The sequence below is a fragment of the Lacerta agilis genome, chromosome 6 (genome assembly GCF_009819535.1).
Source record: "Lacerta agilis isolate rLacAgi1 chromosome 6, rLacAgi1.pri, whole genome shotgun sequence".
Lineage (NCBI taxonomy): Eukaryota > Metazoa > Chordata > Lepidosauria > Squamata > Lacertidae > Lacerta > Lacerta agilis.
This window is the reverse complement of record NC_046317.1, coordinates 44935111-44944955: the sequence shown is the minus strand read 5'-3', so window position 1 is coordinate 44944955 and position 9845 is coordinate 44935111. Positions and strand designations below refer to the sequence as shown.

At 41.9% G+C, this 9845-nt stretch overlaps 1 protein-coding gene across 1 annotated transcript; it reads left to right on the top strand.

The window, feature by feature from the left end:
• Nucleotides 1-1097: 1097 nt before the first annotated feature.
• Nucleotides 1098-8927, top strand: PRDX1 (peroxiredoxin 1). The gene is made up of 6 exons (XM_033152299.1): nt 1098-1223; nt 4370-4486; nt 5193-5346; nt 5984-6106; nt 6772-6902; nt 8630-8927. The coding sequence occupies exons 2-6, from the start codon at nt 4381-4383 to the stop codon at nt 8713-8715; spliced, it is 600 nt and encodes a 199-aa protein (XP_033008190.1). The 5' UTR covers nt 1098-1223; nt 4370-4380; the 3' UTR covers nt 8716-8927.
• The last annotated feature ends 918 nt before the right edge of the window (nt 8928-9845 follow it).

Below are 9845 nucleotides of genomic sequence, written 5' to 3'. Positions count from 1 at the left end.
GTGCATTTTCTAGTAAAAAATTAGGCGCTAGTACTACTCATATTGTTAACAGTGTGTCACCTGGGATGCTTGGACACAACATGGAGAATGTTGCTTGTATTCAAGATTTACGGGCCATTGTCTTTTGCTTCATGTGGGACAGCAATTTTGAGTTCATTATAGAGGAAGATGGGAGACTGTAGGTAGCTATTGTTAGTCATGTTGATTATATATCACTTACAGATTCAAAAGTACCTTGACACTTCTGCTCTAGGGCAACAAAGGCAGAGGGATGTTTTCACCTCCTGCTTTTGGCCTCCCAGGGGGCACCCAATTGGGCCTTGTGGGGAACATTGAGACTGGACAGGCCTTTGGTATGATCCTTAAATAAATATCTTATGGATATTCCTATGTCAGCAAGGAACAGGAGTTCAGTTGTACTGTAAATTGTATGGCAGGAACCCAACTAGTCCGAAGCAATCTATGAAATGAAGGATCCCAGGAATGAATAGAACCCATGAGATTTCCACATTTTTATAACAGAGGGATGCGGCAGTTTAAATGCCAACGAGTCACATCTATCTGAAAACAGAATTCCTTATGTGACCCAAGTTTCGCTGAAGCATCATCGTTGTGAAGGAGCTGTGGTGTTAATTGGGCAAATCCCCAAGTCCTTCCCTTTCACACAGCAAACTGTCTATTCCACATGACGTTGCATTTCCAATTCAGATCGGTTGCACAACACGGTTTCAGTGAAACCTTCGCCGCCGCTTTGTGGTCATGCATGGTTTACATCACCCAAAAAACCCGAGTCTAAGCAACCATTACTCTGCAGCTAGAATTCATTGTTTCTCTCCCCCCACCCCGGCGATCTGTCGAAGGGGAGGGGGCACCTTCCCCCCCAAAAAAACTATCAAGATCTGTGCAGTACTGTTGGCCCTGATTCTCACCCACCCACCAACTACCAAAAAGCAACAACACCCGATTCCAAAACCAGCACCACCAAAAGTTATGTTAGTGAACAAAAAGCCGCAAAATGCAAAGTCATGCTGGCGCAGCAGCTACGCCGGCTGGCAGGAGAGCCGGGAAGGAGGCGCCAACCGACAAGTTCTTCGGCTTCGTACTCTCGCGAGAGTTGAGAAGGTATAAAACAGAAGGGGCACTGCCTGCAGGGGTGGATCTTTTTTTGTTTCGAGCCGGGAGCGGTAAGAAGATATTTGAGGAAGCGGATAATTTCGCATTAGGTAAAACATACCTCTCTCCGCCGTCCAAAATGAGTATCTAGGCGAGGGCAGGGCTTTGTTCGTTTGCTGTAATAGAATGTGCTTCCTAATAGTATTTGAGATCTGCTGTTTTGTGTGTCAAAAAAATTGTAGACGGTTTCCTGATGGAGATGTGTGTGTGTGTATGTGTGTATAACTTAGCTGGGCTCTGCTCCCCGGCGATTGGTAGCCCAACAGGTGGAGGGAGAGCTGAGCTGAATTCAGTTTCCTGCCTTGGTAGAGCTTCAGTTCATTTTTCAGCGCCTCGAAGTTTCCTGGCGCAACAAAAGATCCCGGTTTAAAGAGGCTCGGAAGTTGGCAAGTGCAGCCTGCAGGGCGGGGAAAAGCTCTCGGTGCGATAGACGCCCGAGCTATTAAGTGAAATTGCGGTATTAAGTCAGTTAACTTCAAAGGACGTTGCTGGTGGTTTCAATGGGCTGATGGTCGGTTTGGTTGGGCGTGAAGCTGCATTTATCTTGGTAGCGAGAGAAGTTGGGATGCTTGAACACAAAATAGGGAATTTGGGAGTTGGAAGGCTGCTGCCTCCGCGGGTTAGGCGCCGTTGTCTTGTGTTCCACGAGAGATGGCAATTTTAAAATGTAATTATAGAGTAAGGTCGAGGTTGCAGCTCTGGGCTCAGGTACCTGAAAAGGTGCTACTGAGCTCCATGGAATTTATCGAACGAACATGACGCACAGTGTGCAGGAGAATTGAAATGGGCGAAGGCTAGCTAGTTATGAACGAGTTTCCTCTTATCGGTTTCATTTCCATACAATTGCGTAATGGAAAACTAAACCGTTTAAAGTTAACAGCATTGATTTGAGTAGTGTCACTATTATTTTTGGCATTTTGGGGTTAAGATGATCATCTGGAACTCTGATTTGTACACCGTTGCCTGTTTTGGGATGTAAGAAGTTTATACTTGGAATACTTCTTGTGCATTCCACAGCTAATCTCAAGGCTTATTTTTTAAATAACGCAGCTGTTATTTTCTTGTGCTAGAGCCAAGTTGTATGGAGAACAGTGTTAGAAACTGAGATATGAAAGCTCAGAACTAAATGGCACCTTAAACCTAGGTTATGGGTGCAACAACGAAATGTTTAGGCACACTTTTTTATAACAATAATACAAAGCTGAAAATGAATGAACTGCAGCTAAAATATTATGTTTGTTTTTACATGGTCTAGTCCTTCCCCTAATATTCTTAAGAGGGTCTCTTCTCATGTCTTCAGAGAGTAGCTAAAAGTGGAGAGGCAGAAAAAGGTCCTCCTTTCCTTCCACTTTGCATTTTTAGTCTGAAATCTTAGGTGCAGTACTGTGCCCAGAGCTCAGAAACTGCTTACCCCAATGAAATTCCCTGTCACAAAATCATAGCTGTCAACTTTTTCCCTTTTTTAAGGGAAATTCCCTTATTCCAAATAGGATTCCTCGCAAGAAAAGGGAAAAGTTGACAGCTGTGCACAAAATGCACCTAGAACAATAGGCGTTTCGAACACTGATGGGGAATTACTAAAGCCACTAAACTAGTGGTTTAAAATTCCTTTTTATTTTTTTGGCCCAAGGGTCACATTTAAACACCTGGGGGCTGTACACACTTTCACATACACATGCATGCGCACACAGTCAGACAACCCTCCCTATGCAGCTGATCCAGGCAGATCACCTGAAGGGGAATTATTGCTCCTCATGTGGTTATCAGATTGCTCTTGGGAAGTGTTTGCAGCCATCGGTATTAAATATGCTTAGAATGCATATTCCACATTACTGTACTTCTATATTTTTAATAGTTTTGCATTTTATTATATACATATTGTACACCACCTTGGTACTTTAGCAGATGGTGGTATATAAATTCTTTTATAAATAATTTTAGTCTAGAGGGTACAGTTTTCCACTCCCCAACCCAGTTCTGCATCTAATATTTTTTTTTATTTTGCCCTTGCTGCCCCATGGGTGATTGTGGGAAGAGGAAAAATGCTTGTGGAAGGGTTGAATTAGGCCCTAAACTGAAGAATAGCCACTCTTGTTCTACATAATGCTGTTAAATTTCATGTTCCTATTGTTAGTATAGATTATCCCTTGAAGTGTCTCTTGTTCGACAGTGGAACAGACGTCCTTGGGAGGTTGTGGACTATCCTTCCTTGGAGGTTTTTAAGTGGAGGTTGGATGCCCATCTGTCATGGATGCTTTAGTTGAGATTTCTGCACTGCAGGGGGTTGGACTAGATGACCCTTGGGGGTCTCTTGCAACTCTACAGTTCTGTGATTCTATGAATAAAACAAAATTGATGCAATTACACTTTCTTTCCAGTTTGCTTAAAGATGGCAGGATGCACACATCTAATCTTTTTCTGCTCTGTTGAGACAATTAATGTTGGCATTTAAAGGTGATTGGTATGTACTTTTGAGTCATATTAGATCTTTAAAACTATGCTAATGCAGTGTAATGCTTGGCTGCAATCACAGTAGAAAATTAGGTTGTGTTAAGGTTCAAATATTTAAAATTATGTGGCAATATAAACTTAGTTGAAGTACATACTTTAAAATGAATTTCCGGTTGCATGCATGATGGCATTTGGCCTTGCTCATAATTATTTTATGCAAACCTTTGGCAGAGGGGCCCTATGACTCCTATTGCAACTTCATACTCTGCAGTTCAACTTTGGTGGGTGGGGCCACTTTCCTTTGCCCATGTAGTTCGAAATCAAAGCGTATGGGTGCAGCTTGCTTGCCTGAAATAACCTCTTGGGCTGAACGTTCCCCCGTGCTGCAGAGTAGATACTGATGGGTAAAAGGTAGAGTTTACTTGAAGCCATGGAGTTTGTAACTCAGCAGATATTGCTTAAAGCATGTGGAAGATTTAACATCTGTTTTGTGTGCTACATCGATTGTGTTTTAAAAAAGTATTGAATATACAGATAGTGAAGGTTCTTTTCCTTTTGGTCCAAATACTGAGGTAATGAAATAGTTGTTCCTACAATATCTTGGCAAACCTGCAGTAGTTCTGTTCAGTCTGGCACATTCTAAATTGTATTTTAAATGTATGCTAAACTTTTGCTAATCGGTTTCCTCTTCTGGGGTGGGTCAACGTAAAAGCCACAGAACCTAACAAGTTCAAACTTTCTCCAGCTCCAGTCAGAATGTCAGCAGGAGATGCTCACATTGGGAAGCCAGCCCCAGACTTTCTGGCCACGGCTGTAATGCCAGATGGGCAATTCAAAGAAATCACACTCTCTCAGTACAAAGGTAAGTGCAATAAAGCATGTTGCATTTGTATTTGTTGGCAAGAGGTTACTGAGGTACTGATAAATATGCGACATGTATAAAACCCTAACTTACTGTCTGGGCCAACAACATAACCACCTTTGGCTCTGAAAGGGAAGTTTTGTTGGCATTCACAAAAATGCATTGGATAGTATTGCAAATAAGTCCTCAGAAAGTTACTAACACATCTGCATGTAGGTACTCTATTTTGTTCTAGTATGCATGTGTCACTTCTGCTAGCTTGGAAGAAAATAGTTATGACTTTTATTTGCAGCACTTCTTTTGTATATTTGGAGATCAAGGAGAGAAGAGAGCATGGGTGGGGAACCTTCAGCCTACAGTCCAAACTAGGCTCACTAGGCTGTTTTTCTTAAACCACACCCACCTGCCCCATATGTGACCTCAGGTGTGGCATATGCCCAGGGAGTTCAATCCTTCAAATCAACTGGTGCCAGTATGACATCAGATGACTGACAAGTAAGGTGATCGTGTGCAAAGTTTGCTAGCTATGGTGGCAGAAGATAAACAACTGGCCTGCCATGCCAAAATAAGGCTCCTCACCTCTGGGGTAGAATGCCACAAAGCTGTTAATGTTTGGAATCAGAAATTTGTGACTTTTGAATTGCTTCTAACTTTGCTGTGATGGGAATCTCCACGTAAGAGATTAACTTGTTAACTTCTTCACCAGGGAAATATGTTGTGTTCTTCTTCTATCCACTTGACTTTACCTTTGTCTGCCCAACTGAGATCATTGCATTCAGTGACAGGTCTGAGGAGTTTAGAAAAATCAACTGCGAAGTGATTGGTGCTTCTGTCGACTCTCACTTTTGCCATCTTGCCTGGTAAGAATATTTGGACCTCAGCCTTTTTATAACGTAGGGGGTCTCCTACGTTAAAAGTTGTAAGCCTGTTAAATGGGTGAAAGAAGCAGCTGCCAACAAGTGACTTCTCAGCCATTTCTCCCCCCCCCCCCAACCCAGCTTCATGTCATGTGCAAGAGGGAGAAAACACCATCCTGCTCACAAATCAATTTGTGCTAGAAAGGGGGTTGGTTCAGGGTTTTGTGCCGACCCTTCACAATCCTGTTCTGATCTGGTCCTGTAGCTTTTTAAGTGTAGTCATCTTAAGTCCCTGAACTCAAGCGGCTTGAGCTGTAACCTTAGACCCAATGAAGCTGCTTGCTGTGGCCATTATGGTAAGAATGGTAAGAACCATGTGGGTTTCATTTACTGGATATTATAAGAGCAGTGTGGGACCGGCCAACTAGGAAGCTGTTCCCACACCACTCCAGTAACATGGATTGGGACTTGAAATAATTCCAAACTAGCACTTGAAACTAGACAGGCAGTTTTGCAAAGACCACTGAATCTCCTGTGCTTTAGATATTCTGCTGCAGTCAAATGTGTAAGTGTACAGAAGGACAAGGATATTATCGAAATACTAACCTGCCTTATAAAATGCCTTTCCTCTTGTTAACAGGATCAACACACCCAAAAAACAGGGTGGACTAGGCAGCATGCGCATTCCCTTGGTATCTGACACAAACCGTGCAATTTCTAAAAAGTATGGAGTACTAAAAGAAGATGAAGGCATTTCCTACAGGTAAGGTTAGCATTGCAGCCTTTTAGTGACTTGTGACTTAGTGACTTGTGGTATATAGAGCACTGCATGATAAAGGTTCCAAAAGATAAAACTTAATCGGAGGGAGAAGCCCACAGAAAATAAGTAACACAAGTTTTGAGTCAACATGCACACTTTACTAGCCCTACTAATAAGGCTGCCCTTAATTATGCATGTCCTTTTCACTGGGAAGAGGAAAGTGAATGTGTGAATATGTGCAATCTCCGCTTTGCATCTTCCCAGACCCACTATCAGCACCTGGGTTGGAAAACACCAATTCAAATTTAAACTCTGTTCCTTAAAATAGTGCTAGTATCTTGTAACAAAAGTTTGAACATTCAAATTAGAAGTCTCTTGAAGGGTGAAAGGTAAAGAGGCCTTATGTAAGAAGTTTTACCACATTCCTTTATGAAAAGTTCTATATAGGTTTTAGTGCTTGGAGTTGCAAATGAGCCTCCATATACTTTTGCTTTTAATTTATATATAGGGTGGAAGTTGTACCATATCTTAAGAGAACTGGTTTTTATGTTTTCAGAAGAACTAAAATGGTACAGAACTTGGTATTGAATGCTAGCTTGTAGTTTTGTGTATTCTGCCACCATACATTTAAGTGTTTTTGTGTGTGTGTGTGCGCCTTCTCTCTTTAGGGGCCTCTTTATCATTGATGATAAGGGAATCTTGCGCCAGATCACAATCAATGATCTCCCTGTTGGTCGCTCAGTTGATGAAACACTCCGGCTAGTTCAGGCTTTTCAGTTTACAGACAAACATGGAGAAGGTAAGTTCCAGTTACAGGTGGGTAGCCGTGTTGGCCTGCCATAGTCAAAACAAAATAAAAAATTCTTTCCAGTGCATGCACACGAAAGCTCATACCAAGAACAAACTTAGTTGGTCTCTAAGGTGCTACTGGAAAGAATTTTTTATTTTGTTATGGAGAAGGTAAGACTGTCAAGTTCAGGCTAGGCAAGTGTGAACTGCATTAAGTTTCTCAGTGAAAAAGAGGGATGCACTTAACAGTTCATGGTGTATCCTCCTGTCTGCAAAAGGGGATACTCTATTTAAAGAAACATAAACGTGAAAATCTAGGACTATAGTTCTCTAAAACAGTATCTCATTGACAAAAATCTTGTAGCATCTTGTATGTCTAAAAAAAAAGTCCAGGAACAGGTAAATAGAAATAGGAGTCTTTGGTTTCTAGCCATATCTACAGGACAAATAAGAGATGGTATTGACAGCTGGTGAAGGGGCAGAACATCTTTCCACCAAGAAACTAGAGTCAGAGGTAGACAGCAACTACTGTCCCACAGTAGAATTTTTCCACATAAGTGAGTAGCTACCATTCATTCCCATGGGAAGATATCTCAGATGTTGCATTTGGGGACTGCTGTGTTAGGGAAAGCGTTGGCACCTCACATTATTTGCTTGTCTTCTCTGTGAGATTCTTGTTGAGGCCATCTCCTACAGAACCTACCGTATTTTTCCGTCTATAAGATGCCCCCATGTATTTTGCAGCAACAACCAATCGCCAGTCCACCCTCGGCACTATCCGTGTATAAGAGGCCCCCTAATTTTTCACATTATTTTTAAGGGGGGGGAAAACAGTCTTATACACGGAAAAATACGGTATATTTTGTGCCCCCTCAGGACTCTGCAACATGCGTCCTTTTCGCTTTTCTTCCCTACTGCCAACAAATAAATGTCAGTTATAACTCGTATATATCCGCCACATTGCCACCATATTGTGATATTCCCAGGCTCCCTTGCAAAGTTTGATTTCCAGGTGGGCACTAAGGGCATTCCTCCTTTTTCACTGAATCAAGACTTTCCTTAAAATTCCTGCATCAACCACCTATTTACTTACAGAAAGCAATAGGACTCTTCCTTTATATTCTTAGTCAGTGAGATATATTTACGTTAGAATCTACCCTGACCAGAACAGTTAAAACAGAAACATGTATTTACTTAAGGAACATAAACGTACAGGACTGTGTACAGACTGTTCTAACTTTGATAATGTCTATCCTTTTCTACATATGCCTCTCATTGGCTCTCTAATCTCATTCCCATTTCATTCAGTCCCTCAAAGCGACTCTTTCAGCTGTTATTTTTCAATAGACACATAATACTAGTCTTTCACTCTCAACTCTGGCCCATATTCCATCCAACCTCCCTGCTCTCAGTCATTATTTCAGTCTTCTTTTGCTGTCAGGCATTTATTTGGCTAGTATTTTATATGCATAAACTGTGAATCACTTTGGTTTTTCCAAGAGGCAGCTGTCCTGTACAACTCAGGTACACAATTGCATCAAGAAGCCTGTCTGTAGGAGAGGTGGGGTGAAGACTGCTGCTAGCTCCAGAAGTTCGTCAAATAGATGACGGAACTTGTGGTGATCCAAGTCATCTTGTGTGAAGTCTAGTGATGGACATAACAACTTAGTTCTTTGCATGCTGTTTTTGGTCTCTACTCATGGAGTAACTTAAAAGTTAATGTTATTATCTCCTCAGTGTGTCCTGCTGGCTGGCATCCTGGGAAAGACACTATCAAGCCTGATGTTCAGAAGAGTAGAGAGTACTTCTCCAAGCAGAACTAAATGTGCTGTGTGATTGTTGTTGTTTTTTTTGTACAAGGCATCTATTCTGTAACCTGTATAAGTAAAAGCAGATCTGTACTTATCATTTTCTTTATTTTTAATAGTAAAATTATTGTGAGCTAATTGGTTTATAGTTCAGATGCCATTTATTCTGGATCAATCCAATTTACGTTACTAAGACAGCTTTGGAGTAAATGGATTATGAACTGAAACATTGGTCAGTACTTAATAGCTATTGTTAATAGTATGTCCTTTTGATCAGAATCAGGAAAGGGAAATTGCTCCTTGTGCTAATGTGGATAAACAGTTGGTTTTTCTGATGTTTTGTACTGTCATTAAACTCGGGGGGAAATCGGATTTTTATGTATCTAATTAATTGTGTGAAAAGATAATCAAATACATAACAATGTGTAAAAACCCTAAGGTTTATGCAACCCCTGCTGCATAGACTTTGTTAACCATGTTGCCAGAACCTTTTAGCCATGAAACAGATGCTTCAGCCTTCAGTCTAATAACTCATGACTTACAGACCTTCACTATCCAAAACCTGAACTGGAAGCCCAAAATCATCCATTGATCTTAGTCCTTGCATAGTCCTAATTGCCTTCCTATCAGTACTGGCTCTGATAAGGTCCTTTCCATCTCACAACATTTTGTGTACTGTATTTTTCGCTCCATAAGACACACTTTTTCCTTCCTATAAAGGAAGGGAAAATGTTGGTGCGTCTTATGGAGCGAAGGCTTAGCTCCCACTGCCTCCCCCCACCGACGCCGTGTTTGGCGGGAGGTGGGGGCAGCAGCGGAGATGTTGCTGGATCCTCCCCGCAACTCTGTTCTGCGAACGGAGGCTGCGGGAGGATCCAGCAACATCCGCTTTGCTCCCTGCTGCCTCCCCCCACCCCCGCCGAGTTTGGCGGGAGGTGGGGGGTGGCAGCGGAGATATTGCTGCATCCTCCGCGCCACCCGCCGATCCCAAATATTTTTTTCTGGTTTTCCCCCTTTAAAAATGAGGTGCGTCTCATGGTCCGGAGCATCTTATGGACCCAAAAATACAGTACTTATGCAGTCCTGGAATTTCTCTACATTATTTATTTTCTGTTTCTAAGAGTATGAACTGCCAAGTCACAGAA